This window comes from Chelonoidis abingdonii, chromosome 5 (assembly GCF_003597395.2).
Source record: "Chelonoidis abingdonii isolate Lonesome George chromosome 5, CheloAbing_2.0, whole genome shotgun sequence".
NCBI lineage: Eukaryota > Metazoa > Chordata > Testudines > Testudinidae > Chelonoidis > Chelonoidis abingdonii.
Genome location: NC_133773.1, coordinates 81,216,470 through 81,235,168, shown reverse-complemented (window position 1 = coordinate 81,235,168; position 18,699 = coordinate 81,216,470). Strand labels below are relative to the sequence as shown.

The following is an 18,699-nucleotide window of genomic DNA, read 5'->3' as shown; positions in this document are numbered from 1 at the left end:
CCAGTTTCCTGATTGGTCCTCTGGTCAGGTGTTTGGTTCCCTTTGTTAACCCTTTACAGGTAAAAGAAACATTAACCCTTAGCTATCTATTTATGACAGAAGTCATTAAGCACTTCTGCCATTTCCACATTTTCTGTTATTGTCTTCTCCCCCATTGAGTAATGGGCCTACTCTGTCTTTGGTCTTCCTCTTGTTTCTAATGTATTTGTAGAATGTTTTCTCGTTTCCTTTTATGTCCCTAGCTAGTTTGATCTCGTTTTGTGCCTTGGCTATTGTAATTTTGTCCCTACATACTTAAGTTACTTGCTTATATTCATTCTTTGTAATTTGACCGAGCTTCCACTTTTTGTAGGACTTTTTTTTCGAGTTTTAGTTCACTGAAGATCTCCTGGTTAAACCAGGTTAAGGGTGGTTTCTTGCCATACTTCCTAACTTTCCTATGGAGTGGGATAATTTGCTCTTGTGCCCTTACTAATGTCTCTGAAAAACTGCCAACTGTCTTTAATCGTTTATCCCCTTAGACTTGCTTCCCATGGGATTTTACCTACCAGTTCCCGGAGTTTGCTAAAATCTGCCTTCCTGTCTTTATTGTGCTGTTCTTCCTCCTACCATTGCTTAGAATCATGAACTCTACCATTTCATAATCACTTTCATCCAAGTTGCCTTCCACTTTCAAATTCTCCACCAGTTCCTCCCTATTTGTCAAATTAAATCTAGAACAGCCTCCCCCCGAGTAGCTTTCTCCACTTTCTGAAATAAAAACTGGTCTCCAATACATTCCAAGAACTTGTTGGATAATCTGTGCCCTGCTGTATTATTTTCCCAACAGATGTCTGGGCAGTTGAAATCCCCCATCACTACCAAGTCCTGTGATTTGGATGATTTTGTTAGTTGTTTAAAAAAAAGCCTCATTCACCTTAACAGAGGGTGTTCCAAGGCTGCATGAGTTCCACAAATCCTGCCTTTCTGGGCAGTAAAACCATATCAGCCCCAATGTGTCTGGGACCTCTGCATTTGGAGAAGTTAGTCAGTAGGACATACCCTCAAAATGTTGACGCTAAATACCATGTCAGTTTAACAAACTTCAGCTTATCATTTGAAAAGAATCATAAATGTAGGGTAGTCAGACCTCCACTGTGAGTTATAATACACAATATACAATTAGTGGTTACTGCTGTATGTGATTACTACTTCTAAAATAACTTAGATAAACTTCTTTCATCTTATATACCACATAAGGTCAATTTCTACTCTTGCTTATTCTGCATTCTTGAAAGTACACATTCACCTGTGAAAATTAAAGGAAATAAATTTAAAATATTGAGTGATTTTAATTTCCTTCACTTGTATCAGATTGTTTTGTAACAGGATGGAAAATAAAAAAGTGCATTCAAACTATGGAGAAGTTGTCCTCTTCTTACCATGATCTGGGGGACAAACTGAAACAGTACCGGTCTGTACTAGATAAGTGCTGGCAGTATAGTCCTCATCTGTATCAGAGTCCTGAACTGGCTGGATGGCATTAGTACTTAGCAACCACCTCTGGTTGTCATGGAGATTGGGTGATGGAGGAAGGGAATGTAAATGTTCAATGACGGATGGACTAGATGAAGAGGATGGCATGGGAGGACCTATGGAAAAATAAAAATAAAATATTTTAAAATATGGGTCAGGATATCACATGAGAGATAAATAAAATCCTTTCTACATCATTGAAAGGAAAGTCATTTATTAAAACAATGAAAACAGGGTAGGCAAAAAAAGATATTACTGAAGCAATACAAATGGTTTTAAAGCTTAAAATGTCACAATGTAAAGTTCTGATCTTGTGGTCACCCACTACTGCAGGAAGTAGTAACACAAGGAATCCCCTTGAATATGCTGAGTAGTAGATGCGAGGAGGCTCAGGTCCCAAGTAACTAATTATGTATAAAAAGGTCTGGTTTTCCAGCATTTGCAAAAGAAATTATTTTCTACTCTTTTAATCTGACTTTTCTTTTTTAAGGGCACTGTAACAGCCAGAGGGCCTAAAAAGTAAAACTAATAGTTCTGCTTTGGGTTGAGGAAATGAATATTTATGTCATGCAAGCACACACATATTGCGCCGTCCCTCCATTCTGCATGTCTGCTCTGCTTTTGTAGGTGGGCAGGCAGAATGAAAGCATTGAGAAATCAGGATTCTTGTACATTTCAGAGCAAGATTCCTGTATCCGAAAAGCCCCACCTCATTTTAATGGAAAAGACAGGCATGAGTAGAGAGACAGCATGAAGTGTTATGCTTGAGATCACAGATGTGCAAAAATCCAGAACTACGGGTTTGTAATACATGAATTGCCACTGATGAGAAGCTAGGATTTTAGCAATGATTTTTAACAATGTAAGGGGGAGGAATTATAGCTTATTTCAAAACACAAATGCCAATTAAAAGGAAAGCAAACATTAACTTTTAAAATCAGTGAAATGTTGGGCCTATCAAACTTCAGATCCATCTAAACAAGAGATTAACATTGTTACTTTAAAACATAGAATCAGAGAAATGTAGGGCTGGAAGGGACCTCAAGAGGTTATCAAGTCAAGTCCCCTGTGCTGAGGCAGGATCGAGACCACCCCTGACAGTTTGTCCAGCCTGTTCTTAAAAATCTCCAATAATGGGGATTCCACAGGCTCCCTGGGAAGCCTATCTCAGAGCTTAAGTATGTTAGAATTTTCCCTAATACTTAATCTCCAGAAAGGGAGATTTAGGTTAAGTCAATTTCTTCTTGTTCTACCTTCAGTGAAAATGTAGAACAATTGATCATTGTCCTCTTTATAACACCCCTTAACATATTTGAAGACTGTTATGTCCCCCACTCAGTCTACTTTTCTCAAGACCAAATATGCCCAGTTTTTTTAACCTTTCCTCTTACATGAGGTTTTCTAAACCTTTTATCATTTGTATTGCTCTTTTCGATTCTCTCCAATTTATCCACATCTTTCCTAAGATGTGGCACCCAGAATTGGATTCTGCACTCCATCTGAGGCCTTACCAGAGCAGACTATAGAAGGACAATTACTTCCCACAGCTTATATACACCGCTCTTGTGAATACACACTAGCCTCTTTTGCAACTGCATCACATTGATGAATCATACTCAATTTGCAATCCATTATAGTCCCATATCCTTTTCAGAAGTGCCAGTTATTCCCCATTTTGTAGTTGATTCTTCCTTCCTAAGTGTTGTATTTTGCACTTATCTTTATTTAATGTCATCTTGCTAAATTCAGACCAGTTCTCCAATTTGTGAAGATTGTTTTGAATTCTTATCCTGTCATCCAAAATGCTTGCAATACCTTCCAGTTTAGTATCATCTGCAAATTTTATAAGCATATTTTGCACTCCATTATCAAAGTCATTAATGCATGACACTGATGACTCCTATTCAGTTAGCAAAATATTGACTAATACTTGACCCAGGACTGAGCCCCATGGGACCCTACTAGTTACACCCTCCAAGTTTCATGGCGAACCATTGATAACTACTCTTTGAGAACCAGTTGTGCACCCGTCTTATAGAAATTTCATCTAAACCACATTGGCCTAGTTTGGTTATGAGAATGTCATGTGGGACTGTATCAAAAGCCTTACTAAAATCAAGATAAATCACGTCTACTGCTTTGTCCCCTTTTCTGTTAAGCCACTAACCCTATTAAAGAACATATATACACTTATTCCACAGCTGTTGCACACATGATGAAATATATTTCCAATTTTAAGCATAAACCAAATAAACAAAATAACCATCCAGATAAAGACTAGAGAATGATATTGATGTATCTGGCACCTAAAAATCCACAGCTGATAAAGAATGGTTACTTACCCCACAATAACTGTGGGTCTTTGAGATGTAGTAGTCAAGTGGATGCCAGTGTAGCTATATATGTGCCTTATGCATGGAGTTTTTTAAACCTCAATGTCCGTTGGGGTTGCACATGCACTCTGTGCCTCTGTGCTCCCATGTGAGGGCATAAAAGAAGGAGCAGCCCCTCTCCCCCAAGTTCTCTCTCAATTCAAAGCCTGTGGTACCTGAGAACTCTGAAGAGCAGGAAGAGGACAGAACAAAGAGCAACGGCCTCAAGTTGCAGTGGGGGAGGTTTAGGTTGGATATTAGGAAAAACGTTTTCACTTGGAGGGTGGTGAAGCACTGGAATGGGTTACCTCCGGGAGGTGGTGAAATTTCCTTCCTTAGAGGTTTATAAGGTCAGGCTTGACAAAGCCTTGGCTGGGATGATTTAGTTGGGAATTGGTCCTGCTTGAGCAGCGGGTTGGACTAGATGACTTCCTGAGGTCCCTTCCAACTCTGATAGTCTATGATTCTATGAGGGAGGGACCCACACTGACAACATCTCAAAGACCACTATTGTTATAGATTAAGTAACCATTCTTTCTTCTTCAAATATATATTGAGATGGATCCCACTGGAAAGCAGTATCCCCTCAAGATGGTGGGAATAAGGAGTTTCAGCTGTATCATACGAACACGGATTTCTCTCCCAAACTTGGCATCTGATCTAGTAACTGAGTTCAAGGCATAGTATTTGGCAAAGATCAATAGATTACCCCACATTGCTGATTTCTGATAGTGGCACATTTCTGAAGTAGCTGCACCATGTAGCCTGTGCTTGGATGGAGTGACCCTTGATGTTTGGAAGGAGAAGTACACCAGATAACTGGTAACGTACATGATCAACTTCAATATTCTTGGTGAAGAGATGGCTTGACCTTTACAATGCACAATTACAACTAATAACAGAAGTGCGACAGTGTGATCCTGTCAATATAATAAAGCAAACTCCTGGGTACATCCAATGTGTGTAACTTCTTTTCTTTTAACAGACGTTTTGGAGCATGAGCTTTCATGGGTGAATACCCATTTTGTCATGCATCTGACAAAGTGGGTATTCACCCACGAAAGCTCATGCTCCAAAAACTTCTGTTAGTCTATAAGGTGCCACAGGATTCTTTGCTGCTTTTACAGATCCAGACTAACACGGCTACCCCTCTGATTCTTTTCTTTTGGTGCAGAGTGTGGCTTCAGGATAAAGACAGGCAGTTGACTGTGTTTTGATACATATCTGAGATCAGCTTAGGAATGAACTTCTGGTGAGGTTGCATACTGAGAACTTCTTTCACTAGGTACAACCTTCTGGTAGATGTTTTCCTGCTTTGTAAAGTATTTCCTGAACCTGTAATGAGTAGTCTCTGTCTAGTCTGGATGGAGTAGCTGGCCCTGAAACTGAGATCAGATCCAGATGGTCTGGAAGCTGGTTTGAGGGCTGAATGGACATCTGCAGGAAGTCTGCCATCCAAAACTGTCTTGGTCAATAGGAAGCTATTAAAATGATTGGTTTTGCTCTTTTAATCTTGGCAATTTCCCTGGAGATCAGGGTAATCAATGGAAAGCCGCAGAGCAGCCTCTGTTCCATTGCAGAAAGAAGGCATCTGACAATGATTCTAAACTAAGGTCTCCTCTGGAGCCCAAATTCTGACACTTGGCATTGTTCTTGACATCAAAGAAGTCTAATATGGGGGATCTCCAGTGACAGAATACCAGTTCCATGCCAAACCGGTGTAAGCACCTTTCATGAAGGGTCACAGACTACCTGCTCAGGAAGTTTGCTAGGCTGTTGCTCCCAAAGGATGAAGGACCATTGGGGTCACTACATTCCAAGCCCAGAATTTGATGGCTTCCAGGCAGAGGGGCGAAGAGTAGGAGCCCTTTTGTTTATGTAGGGCATGTCTGATGTATTCTGAAGGACAGGTAGAAATGCCCCTTGGCTGGCTCAAGTATGCCCTCATTAACGGGGAGAGGAACGGTGGCTGGGACTGATGCAGTCTTAATGTCAAAGAGTTTCTGGGATTTCTCTTATATTACTACTCATTTGATATCTAGGTCTCTGATACAAGATAGGAAAATCTGAAAGGTCTTAAAATCATCACCTGTGAGGACAGGGGCTAGTGTAACTGCCTCATTAGGCAAAAATGACAATTCTTTCAGTGGACACTGGGGATATTGTTGTCCATCTGCTACCCCCAGCTCCTGAGTGTTCACAGGCAGCCTGATCTCCTCCTCTTCCTGGACTTACTTGAGGACAATCCACTGCAAGATACTCACAATGACAGTCCCCAGTATAGCCAAGGTAGCATGCCATATGGGTATTGATCAAAAGCACGTCAGGTTCCCTTGATGCTGGTGCCATGTGATAGCCCTACGGTATTACAAGGCGGAAGAGGACAGCCATCCCTGCTCATTGCGAGAGGGAAAGCATAATATGGTGATGGTGAAGAAGAAGGGTAAGATTTTGCAAACAGCAATGCCACGAAGATATGCCTCTGCTCAAGTCCTGGTGCCAGGCGCTGCTCCAGTACCTACAATGTCCCTGGAGAGGAACTCGATGATTCTATGAAGGCATATCTTGAGTCTGTAATCGATGTGGTTGTCATACTGGTGTCTTCATCTCTGCCAGTGCCAGTTTACTATGCATCATTTCTGACTGAGTGGCAGACTTGGATGCCTTGGCCTTGGAGGTATGAAGCTTCTTCTCCTCCTTACAAAGCCATAACTCCTGATGTCTGAAGCTAAACTTGGGCTCCACTTGGCTGTCCTTTAGTCCTACCCTTATGTCAGGGTGCCAGTGCAGGTCATAACGATGACATTGTGGGCACTGGGAGAGATGGCACTGAGCTCAATGCCAATGTTGAAGCTGTTGGTGTCACTACTGGTGTAGAGATGTCTGGTGCTAAAGGCATAGGCAGTTGCTCACAATGTAGCCTGTGCCAATTCTGATAGTGTCGTCTTTCCTGCCTTCCTTTTGCTGGTTGTGCAATGTGGTTGAGAGGATGCTCATGGAAGAAGACCCTTTTGACTGTTCTTTGGAAGTATTAACTTTCTCTGGGTCTGAAGTGGTGTACATAGATTGCTCTAGTACAGTGGTTCTCAACCGGGAGTCTAGAGCCCCCGTAGGGGGGCCTTGAGAAGGTTTCACAGGAGCCTCCAAGCAGGACCAGCATTAGACTCTCTGGGGCCCAGGGCAGAGAGCCAAAGCCCCACTGCATGGGGCTGAAGCCCAGTTCCCTGAGCCCTGCCACCTGGGGCTGAAGCTGGAGTCTGAGCAATGTAACTTTCCTGTGGCATGGGGCCCCAGGCAATTGCCCTAATTGCTATCCCCTAACACCAGCCCTGGCTTTTATAGGCAGAAAACCAGTTCTTGTGGCACAGGTGGGCTGCAGAGCTTTTACAGCATGTTAGGTGTGGGGTGTCACAAAGAGAAAGGTTGAGAACCTCTGCTCTAATAGATACAGTTTCAGTAACACATTCCTAGAATTATGACTTCTTGAGCAGAAGGATTTACATGTCAAACATCTATCTGGGACATGGCTGTCCCTCAGAAAGAATAGGCTTTGACTATGCCCATTGACCAGACCAATAAATCTGCTGCAGATCGAGCAGGGTTTAAATCCAGAATGTTTGAAGCTCTTCATGTTGGTCAGTGCACAGCACTTTACTCTGCTTTGTCGGAAGGTGTACAGGAGTGCATGTCTCTCTTCTTCTTCCTTCATCCTTTTTTTATGGTGGGGTGCAGTATTGAAGGTGGAGGGCAAGTGGAGGAGAAGAGAAGGAGATTCTTCACTGAAAAGGTAAATTTTAAACTAGAAAAAATAGCACTGCCATAGTCAGGAAGACTGAACTTGGAGGGTCACAGCCACTTCCCCCTTCAGGCAGCAGGAGGCGGCACAAGGTGCATGCATAGTTCCAATATACATTGCTATTCAAAAAAAATCTAATTTCATGCCCGTAGGATGCATGCCTATCTACAGTGGGATTTATACTGACACACAGTCGAAGAACAAATAAAATCAATTTTGCAAACTCTACTGCGTTCTAGAAAAGAAGCATACTGCTAATATTCTACGTGAAATGAGATACTGAAAAGTTTTTCAATAAAAGGGTATCCTGCCTGTAGATGGAGCACTTTGTCTGGAAACCAAGTAGCTGCATCACATGTATTATTTAAATTAAAAAATTAGCTTCACCTGCACTGTTATCATATACAAGATGAAAACACAGTATTAAAATAACATGGAAAAATAAGAGGATTTTTTTTCATCCTCAAATTATTTAATCTAATGGCACTCAGCAGTAAAATTACACTGGGTAAATGTACAAGCTCCTCATGTTACATTTTAGATTAATAATATACTGTCAATATTAATATCTTGAATTACCTCCTCTTTCTGTTTCCATTTCACATGTTCCTACCATTGTATTGCTTTTTTCACTCCTTTGTTTTTCTTCGAGACTGAATATAGCAGGTCCCACGATGTATCAGATTTCTCAAATTTAGTTTTAACCAGACACTAAGATCTAATTGGGCAGTTTCCATGGAAGTAAAACTGCTCTATTCTACCCACAGAACTGTTTGCTTAGCTTTTCCACATGTCATATTTCTCTTTCTGGCTTAACTCTCTAGTGGGAAGCACAATACATTACTATGTAAGGAACTGAATTGTGAGATTAGAACTTGGCACAAGGGACAATGAACACCTTCTATTGATCTAGTAACTCCATGTCCAGCTCAGAATGGTCAGCCAAACACAGGGTTATTAGCTGTAGAAGTAATGCAGGGGAAGAATGGAAATTTTCAGGGCTCTAAGAGGAAGTCACAGGAGGAGTAGGCAACAAGGCATGGACACGAGCTGAAGAGCTATTAAGTCAGCAGTGTCATCAAATTTTCTCGCAATGCATTTATGGCTGACTTTCTGGTAACCTGCGCTGCTGCTTATTTTTTGAAAGTGGACTTGATTATGTAAACTTTAATTATCCAAAACACTATTATCTGAAAAAATATGTTGTCCATCAATTACACTGGAAATTTCCTCGGTTATTCAAATGTATTCAATAGTACTGCGGCTATGCTAAACTAACCCCCAATGTTCACAAGGCTAGGTCAATGGAAGAATGTTTCTGTCAACCTAGCTATTGCCACTTGGGGATGTGAATTATCTGTTGCAATGGAAAAACCCCTTTGAGTGCAGTAGGAAGAGTCTACACTACGGCACTGTAGGGGCATAGCTACAGCACCCATAGGGTCTTATTCAGACAACAAAGAAGAAAGATACACTGAGATAAACAGCAGGAAAAATCCCCCCCACAATCCCCCAAACAATTATTTTTGTCCTAGTGCTGCCAGCAAATTAATCAAAAGTTTTGTGCTAATAAGAAAATAGTATCCTTTTCCCTTTTTCCTTTGCCCAGTCACACCTCAACTTTAGACTGTCCATCTGATCTTTCAGTGGGTTACTGACTGGCCTCTGGAAATTCTGATGACATTCCTATAGAAGATCTCCCAGCAGCTAATAAAATTACTATTTGGTATTTGAACTTTCCTACTAAACAGGGATCAAACATTCACATAATCAAACTAGGATAAGTATTAAGCAATTTTTGCACAGACCTCTATATAGGGACTAATATTCTTTAATATTAATGAATAACCTGGAAGATTAATTACATAATTTGTTAATATCATCATATTTGAAGGTATATAACTTTCAAAGGCTTCTAAATAACGTAGATACTTCTGAACATTTTACCCTAAGCAAAACTACAGAAAAATCTGCAGTGTTTGGAAAACTGAGTTAAGTCCAGTGGGGACTGATACAATATAGGAGAAAGAAAATAAACGTGGAATGGAAATAATACTTGCCCCTTCCCACTTCCAACCAAGAAAGAAATAAAATCCAGAAGAAAGCTGACTAGATGAAGAGAATTAATGCAGAAATATACCTGGAGGTGATAATGGATAAATTAAACACACGCAGAATGTACTTCTGTTGCAAAAAATAGTGCTGAGTTCAGTTTTGGGCCCCACAATAAAGAAGGGACTTTGGTAAACTGAAGAGACTGAAAAGATCTGCAAAACTCTGCAGTCCTAATTAATGATAAGTTATCAAAGTGGCAGTAGAGGCCATGTCCCACATGAAAAAGCTGAAAGAAAGTAACAGGATAAGAAAAACTTATCAAACAGGTGGCAAAGGGAAAACAGTGTAATTGTCTATAATCATTTGACATATAGTAACGGAAAGGATAAGGAAGTACTAGCCATGGTGCAAAAGTAGTGACTGTGGGTAACACTTTCAAAAGCAGCTACGTAATTTAGGAGCCCAAGCCCATTTTCAAAAGTGGTTTAGGCTATAAGGATCCCATTGGCTTTCGATGAACCATAGGCTCCAAATGCCTACATCACTTTTGAAAATGGGACTCAGGCTCCTAAGTCATTAGCTTTTCAAAATTTTGCCCCACAACTTAAATTAAATACAAGCTGCATATGGTACTGGGGCAAAATCCTGAACTTCACTCACACAATAGACCAACCACCTAGGACAGGTGTCCCCACACCAGGCCCTACACATGCACACTAGCACCTTGCAAGGAGCCTAAGGTCAAAACCAACTCACATAAAATGGATCAGAATTGAGTTACTCTCATATTTAACTTGAAGACTCCATATCCAGGCCTACAATGCTCCATCTTGAACCAAATCACCAGGTGACAGTAAAGAACTCCATGGGCTAATCCAACACAGAGAATCAACGAGGCAGTTAAAAGTTTATTGATAAAAGAAATGTATTATAACAAAGAAAAACACTGACTCCAAGGAATTACTCAGCTTTCATCTTCGATCTGTTATCAGTCACATGCTAGCAAAGCACTTTGCTTCAAGTTGGAACAGTGCGTACATGAATTACAACTGTATGATTACCAGATGTATTTCAGAAAAAAACAGTATTGAACATGTTAGAAACACTATGTTTAAGAGAAAATAAGATTGAAGAAAAGTAAGGGAGAGGAACCCCTGCTGCTGTGTGTGTGTCATAAACAGATAGCTAAGGGTTAATGCCTCTTTTACCTGTAAAGGGTTAAGAAGTTCACCTAGCCTAGTTGACACCTGACCAGAGGAACCAATGGGGGAACAAAATGTTTCAAAAGGAAGGAGGGAAGTTTTCCTTTGGTTTGAGTTTCAGTTTCAGCCGGAGTGAAAAAGATCAAGGAACCAGCCTCTTTTCAGAGTAGTAAGTTTTAGAAAGGGATAAATAGGTTTATGTTTATTTTCTTTGTAACTTGTCTTGGTACCACTAAGGGAATTATCAAATTTGGGTATTCTTGTGTGTATTAAGGTTTTTGCCCAGGGGAACATCCTCTGTGTTTTGAATCTGTTGTCTGTGAGAGTAGCTGGTATGCTAATCTCTCCCAGAGTGTTTCTTTTACCTTTCTTTTCTTTAATTAAAAGCCTTTTTCTTAATACCTGATTGATTTTTTCCTTGTTTTAAGATCTAAGGGGTTTGGATCTGGATCCACCAGGAGTTGGTGGGAGAAAGGAGGGGAGATGGTTAATTTCTCCTTGTTTTAAGATCCAAGGGGTTTTGGATCTGTGTTCACCAGGAAATTGGTGAAGTCTCTCAAGGCTACCCAGGGAAGACAAGTAGTGCTTGGAGATGGTGGCAGCGATACCAGATCTAAGCTGGTAATTAAGCTTAGAAGTGTCCATGCAGGTCCCCCATCTGTACCCTAAAGTTCAGAGTGGGAAAGGAACCTTGACAGTGTGTACGAAGGGTTCGATTAGAAGTTCCCTATCTAGCCCTAAAATCTATTCATCTATGAACTTTTTGTATCATAAATGACCTTTAGCACAGCATACTATGCTAAAAATGTGACATTACAAAAGTACATAAAACTCCTGTTTTACTTCAGATTTTATTTACATTGCAAAAATTCATAGATTTTTCTTTTCTTTTCTTTTCTTTTTTTATTGAGGAGGGGAGGCAGGAGACTTTTCAGGTTCATGCAATACAGAGACTAAACATCACAAAATCTTCCTAAATTTACTAAATTCCTGTTGACAGAGATTCATCATAAAAAGATCATTTGTTCTATATGCAATAAATGGGCTGAATAAAACTTTTGGAACAAAAACTATTAGTAATTGACATGAAGTGAAATGTAGTTCTTAATTATGCACTCAGATCCATTACTATTTTGCTAGTTTTTTCACTGGTTATAAAAATGAATGTCCATTATTCTGATCTCACCTATCATGCATAAATCTAATATATAATGCACATATACAACTGCTAGTACTAAGAGCAATATATGTGGGGGGAGGATCTCAGAACCTAGACTCCAGCTTAAGCCTGAACATCTACACAGCTACTTTTAGCCCCTGAGCACAAGCCTTGTGAGTTCCAGTATGTTGACCCAGGTGCTGAAACTTGCTGCCATGAGGTTGTTGGGTTTTTTTGGGAGGTGGGGGTTGTTTGTTTGTTTTGCTGTATAGACATACTCTGAATTCTATACCTTGGTGGAGTACCCTGTAACCTTATTTATACCTATATTCTTTATTTATATATAATTGTGATATTGCATATCTGAGGTATCACGAGAAAGGTTATGATCCACCAAAAATCACTGTCCTATCTAAATATGTATATTGTTAGTGTATAAGAAGTCATGAGATTGTGTTCTGGGGTTGTCAGTAAAACACGCTGTAAGTTGGGGAATCAGCCAGATATTAGCGCCACAGAGACAACAGCAAGGAAAGTAACCAACGTCCGGGCGGGCGTCAAACAACCATCAATAGGCATTGTACAGCAAGGCGGTTACAATTCAATGACTCACCTGCATAAGGCCACAGCAGGGGAATTGCTTTATGTTGCCTGGGGACTCAGCAATGCCAACTAGACATGCCTGGACCTGTGTTCTCCAAGTACGTGGACTAAGGGTATAAAACAGAACACAGTGGCCTAATGCTGTGCCTTTTTCTTTCCCCCACCTATGCTGCAAGCAAGGAGGACACTCAGAAGACTGAAGTCTCCAACAGAGGAGACTGGCCCAGGTTTCAAGGGTGAAACCTTTGTACAATGAACTGCAATATCCAGTGGGGTGAGAAAAACTGCTTAATCTACACCGGGGCGGGCAAACTTTTTGACCTGAGGGACACATTGGGTTGCTGAAATTATATGGAGGGCGGGTTAGGGGAATCTGTGCCTCCTGACAGTCAGGCATGGCCCAGCCCCGGTCCCAGCCCCTTATCTGACCCTCCCTGCTTCTTGCCCCCTGACAGCCCCCCCCAGGACTCCTGCCCACCCACCACCCCCGCTCTCTGTCCTATGACTGCCCCCGGATACCCCGCTGCCCTATGCAACCCCTCCTCTCATTCCTGACTCCCCCCTCTGGACCTCTGTCCCCATTCAATCCCCCTGTTCCCCACCCTCTGACCACCCTGACCCCATCCATACCCCCGCCCCTGACCACCACCCCGAACTCCCCAGAGCACAGGGTCAGGTTGTGGCTCTAAAGCTGCGCTGCCCAACAAGAGCTCGCAGCCCCACCACCCAGAGCATTGTGCCAAAAGTGCAGTGAACTGAGGTTGTGGGGGAGGGGGAAACAGCAGGGGAGGAACTAGGAGCTAGCCTCTCGGGCAAGGAGCTCAGGGGCCGGGCAGGAGGGTCCTGCAGTTTTCCCACCTCTGATCTAGTTGTTGCCCAGTCTAATAGGGTTGAGAGCTTAGACTGCATGCTTATATTTTATTTTATTTTGGTAACCACTCTGACTTTTTGCCTGTCACTTATAATAACTTAAAATCTATCATTTGTAATCAATACATTTGTTTAACTGTTTATCTTTATCAGTGAGTTTGCGTGAAGTATGTGATAAATCTGTTCAGGTTTACAAAGGCTAGTGTATATCCACTTTCCTCTGATGAAGTGGTGAACCAATTAATAAATTTGCACTGCTTGTTTTGAGCCATGCAAGACAGTATATTCCTGAGATACAAGGCTGGAAGTTTGGCTGGTGCTTTTCTCTGTGTGATTCATGAGTGGCTCTGGGAGCATTCATGCAATCTAGCTGTGTGTGGGGCTCCACATGCAGTTGTGCTGAGTGATAATAGTGCCTGGAGGGGTTTGCTGCTTGTCACTAGCAAAGCTTTGTGAGAGACATCCCAGGCTGGAGAGATAAGGGGGCACAACAGTCCCAGGTTTCACCCCGGGATCCCATCACATATACCCTTAGAGGTTAATCTTACTCATGTTGAAGTCAACAGAAAAGTACCTTTTGACTTCAAGGACAGTAGGACCGGGCCACTGAACTATAACTTATGTAAGCAGAGACAGAGAAATCCTGTATCTCCACTGAAGTCAGTGGGAATTTTGCTATTGGCTTCAATGTGGCCAGGATTTCACCCTTATTTTTAATGGTATTAATATGCAATGCATACCTATGACACTCTCTCTCTCTCTCTAGTATGTATGTATGTATATAATAAATACATTTCTATTAACACACATATATATACATACATATATACAGACATACACTAGTTTATTGTTACTCTGGTCAAATGGAGTTACCTCATCAGAATAGAGAGGACAGATAGGGTTTTTTTTAAAAAAGGGAATAGGATCTTACAAAACCAGGATCAGACAGCCACTGGTTTGTGAGAGTAAGAATTAATGTTTCTTTTAGATAAATTAATCAGAAACAAGAACATTTTCACATAAGCAGAAGAGAGTTTCAGCCTTACAGAATGCAATCTGTTCCATGACTTCCCAGCATGCTGAAACTGTAAGTACACTTCAGCTAATAAAGCATCTATATTGTACTTAAAAAGTTTACTGACTACACTCCCAAAATTCTAATTTCCAATTGCAGATATATTGCATGCAGCTTAGCTTAATGAAAATGGGTAGGTCATATGTTATCTCACAAAATTACTAGATTTTAGATGTTTTCATTACTTCATATAACATGCTACGTTTGTAATAAGTGACTTTTAATTATAAATCCATTTTATATTATAGACCCCATGTATACTATCCAGCCTGTATGATTTGGCATTGGCATTTATATCTCTGTTGGATACTTCAGCCTTCTGCAGTCATCCTGTGGTGACAATTATCTCTTAATTAAAACTCTACATGAAAATAGCACTACTGAAAAGTACATACAAAGAATGATTATTCATTCCTTTTTTATCTATGGCTTTAATACTGGTGGTAACCATTGTAGTTAGTGGGAAGCAGCTCCCCAAGAAAAAATAGGCATAACCAATCCCTTATACTTATAAAAGAAAGATAAAATAGTATAGATTTTCCTATAGTCATCTCATCTCGCTGAAAATAACGGTATGCCACATGTCCCTTTAACAATAAATACTCTCAGATATGTAAGACTGTCTATGACGAGAACCACAGGTTGTTTTTTTTTTTAAACCTAAGTTATGATGATCCTTGAATTGGGAAGTGAATTTTCCAAGTTTCAGATCCTTCTTGGTGTTAATGAACTGTCACTACAACTCAGATGTAAATCTGAAATAAATATGACATCTAACTTTAACAAGCTTCTATGCAAAAGGCTATTATATCTAAATGCAAGAGGTGTATTACTTTGACATGTATTTGAACTTACAAAATTGCAGTTTCTTCTGTGGAAGATGGAAGCTGAAACTTCGTAAAAATTATAATGGACTGGATTCATTTGAAAACAAAGAACAACTAGTTCCCCAGAAGGGGATAGAAATGCTGACCTAATGTTTTTTTTATAATAATCACAATTTCTACAACCAATGTTGACTTGTGAAAAAATTAGAAATGTATAAAGAAAAACTTATTATGCACACAAAGTCGCACTCATTTCTGAAATACGGGCTCTGTGTTTGGGGGTATTTTTGGTGGTTTTAAAAACGTTAACAGCTGTTGCTCAGCAGACTGCTAAGGGCCCAATCCTGCAGTCTTTATTCAGACAACCCTTTTCCCTGCCTTAAATAGGAGTTTTGCCTGTAAAGAGTTTGCAGGATCTGAGCCTTAACCGATACAGTTAGTCAGAGCAATTTAATGCACCACTCGCAATGGCCACATTTTGAAAAAACCTAGTATGCATGACATAGCAGTCTGTGGCAATCAAGGCCTCCACAGCTGGACAGAAACTCAGCATGAGTCCAAAGTTAAACAAAGAAAAATATCTCTGGTGTTTGAGATTTATAGACAGATTTTATTTCTGGTGCAACCAAAAGAAAATAGACTAGCAAAATCTCTAGCCACATCCCTTTATGCAGATGAATTATCTTTAAGAACCAGAACAATATTAATAGGGTAGCTCTTGTGTCTTTGGAACTCCCTGTCCTGGATTCTTCCAAACAAGTAGCCCCCAACTGTTTCTTTGTTGAAAGGAAGCCCAGCTCCTTTTTAAGGCTCCAAGCCTAATTATGCTCAGCTGCTCTTCATTAACCCAGGCAGATAGAAGGAACAGGAGCTTCCCCCAGTTACCCTCAAGGAGGTGCTTATTTGAGAAAAGCCCATTCAGAACCCCTGCGGGGATTTAAGCCCCAACATCGCCATCTGGCTTGTCAGAGGTTTCTCCTAGGAGTACTGTATAACTGGAGTGGGGTGAATCATATCTGTAGACAGCCTTTCATGGGCACCAAAGGACCTGTCCTTTTAATCACACACTTCCAGCTCCATCGAACCCAAACACCATTCACAATGCACTTCTGGTCCATGAACATGGGCAGTAATTGTACTAAACTTAGAATTCTATTGAATATCTAGGCACATATATAAGTGCATATCTGAGGCATGTGAAACGCACTGAAAGCCACTAACAGCTTGAGGCTCAATCATGAGCCCACCTGCACACCTGTGCAGGAAGGAAGGTGTGTAAGAAGCCCCCGTACTCTCCTGTGCAAGCTACTTGCATGACTGGTTCCTGCACAGGATGAGTGCAGCTGAGTGGGCAGCAGGCAAAGCCTTTGCATACTCTCAGTGCACCAGCCCACACATGGGAGCAGGAGGAGTAAATGAAAGCAGATTCCCTGACAGCTTGTCTACAGGGGGAACTTTAGGAAAGTTAAGATGCATCAACTAAAGTGAACTGAAATTAATGAGCATAATTTAAATCACATTAATACCTTGTGTGGATGATCTCAATCAGAAGGAAAGTGGCCTTAATTTGCTGTAGTTTAGACCCAGTCTGCTCTTAAGAGTTATGGTGGCATGGCTACCTGGGTCAGGGTTGTGAAAAAAACACATCCTTGATCAACACAGCTATGCCCACAAAACCCCCAGTGTAGATGTAGCTATGTCAACTAAAAAGGGCTTATCTTGATGTAGCTAACACCATTTGGGGAGGTGGTACTCCCACACTAACAGAAAATTCCTTCTGTAAGTGAATGCTGTGTCTACAGTAGGGTGCATGCTGGTGCAGTTATGACTTCACAGCATAGCATTGACCTTGCAGCTTTAGTTGATTTATCTTAACTTTGAATGATAATCTGAACCCTGATTTTCTCCTAGAGCTGCACAGCTATTTTACTCAGGCAGGACTGTAGGATTATAATCCAGCTCTTGCTAAATACTCTTGGTACTGTTTATAGAGTAAAGAAAAAAAATTCATGTCCTGGAAATGTAACTGACAAGTATACTGGAGATGGTAGCATAAACTGTGGCTAGGTTTTACAAGGATATTTATATATCGATTCTCTAAACAGATCTGAGACATTTCCTCTGTGATGTGACAGATAAGTCTGTTAAGTGTTACCACCTTCAATCTTGACCTGTAGTAGTCCTGAGGTTTGTAAACTACTTGGGCTCTGCCATTTTTTTTTTTTTTCAGGATAACTCATATTGGCTTATGTCCCAAAAAGTGATTTGAGAGGAAATGCTTCTTTAATCTCTAGATCCATGAAAAGTGATATTTTTATTAGCACAAATTTAGGATGGAGTGCTCCTGTGGCACATCTGGTTCATCAATTTTCAGGCATAACCCTATATTAACCTATGTACCTGAGGATTTCTAAGATACCTGGAGCTAAGTTAGGTCTGGTTTGGAAGCTGACAGGAAAATCTTTTCCAAGTATTTTTAAAATTCTGCTTTTCACTTCCAGTACCTAGAGACCCCCCACTTTTTGCTTCTGCTTAAAAAAACAAAACCAGTTGGGAATGATTCACAAGACTCTCCGTTTCCAGAATCAGATAATTTCCCTCCTCCCAGGAGAAGAAATCTGAGGAGGAGCCACTAAAAAATGCTAACAATATACGTCTTTAATTTATTTTTTCTTTTCCTACTTAACTCTAAAGGAGGAGAAGTACCAACACTCACAGTAGGAATGCTGCTTTATTCTTTGATTTTTATACCATTGTGATGGCAATCTTCAAGTCTTTTATTTAAAAGAGAATAATCTCATACAGCAAAGCTCCTTAGAAACCTCTGTATGATATGAGACTGGCTAAACTTGCAGGCTACGATCACTAAGTCAAATCTGCAGGAATTGTGCTTGTTTTCTTGCAAAGGGACAAGACAATGTAAAAGTGTTCTAAAGAAGCCACCAAATATTCTGACCCAGCTATAACTACTGAAAACATGCTGCAAGAATTCCTTACCGGGATATGGTCTTATTTCTCAGTTTCCAAGGATTCCACAGAGAAAAACTGGTTTCGAGTTTTTATGGCTATCTGTTTTTGACCCTTTCCCTATTTGCAAGGATGATGTGTGAAACGCAGCCCAGGGGGAAGACAAATAAGGAGCTTTTAAACCACCTTTGCACCCTCACTAGTCTCTGCTGCTCCAGGGGCTACAGCAGACCCCTATGTAACTTAGATAGGCATCCG

General features: G+C 40.7%; 1 protein-coding gene across 13 annotated transcripts in view; it reads right to left on the bottom strand.

Annotated features, from left to right (window-relative positions):
- TENM3 (teneurin transmembrane protein 3) overlaps positions 1–18,699 on the bottom strand; it is a 704,125-nt gene that overhangs the window by 258,948 nt on the left and 426,478 nt on the right. For 2 of the 13 annotated variants that reach the window (XM_075066392.1, XM_075066397.1), the window contains exon 2: positions 1,422–1,631. The exons of the other annotated variants lie outside the window; for them this stretch is intronic. In XM_075066392.1, the coding sequence (XP_074922493.1) occupies positions 1,422–1,623 (202 nt within the window). In that variant the 5' untranslated portion in view covers positions 1,624–1,631. The remainder of the gene's footprint in view (positions 1–1,421; positions 1,632–18,699) is intronic. 13 annotated transcript variants of the gene reach the window in all.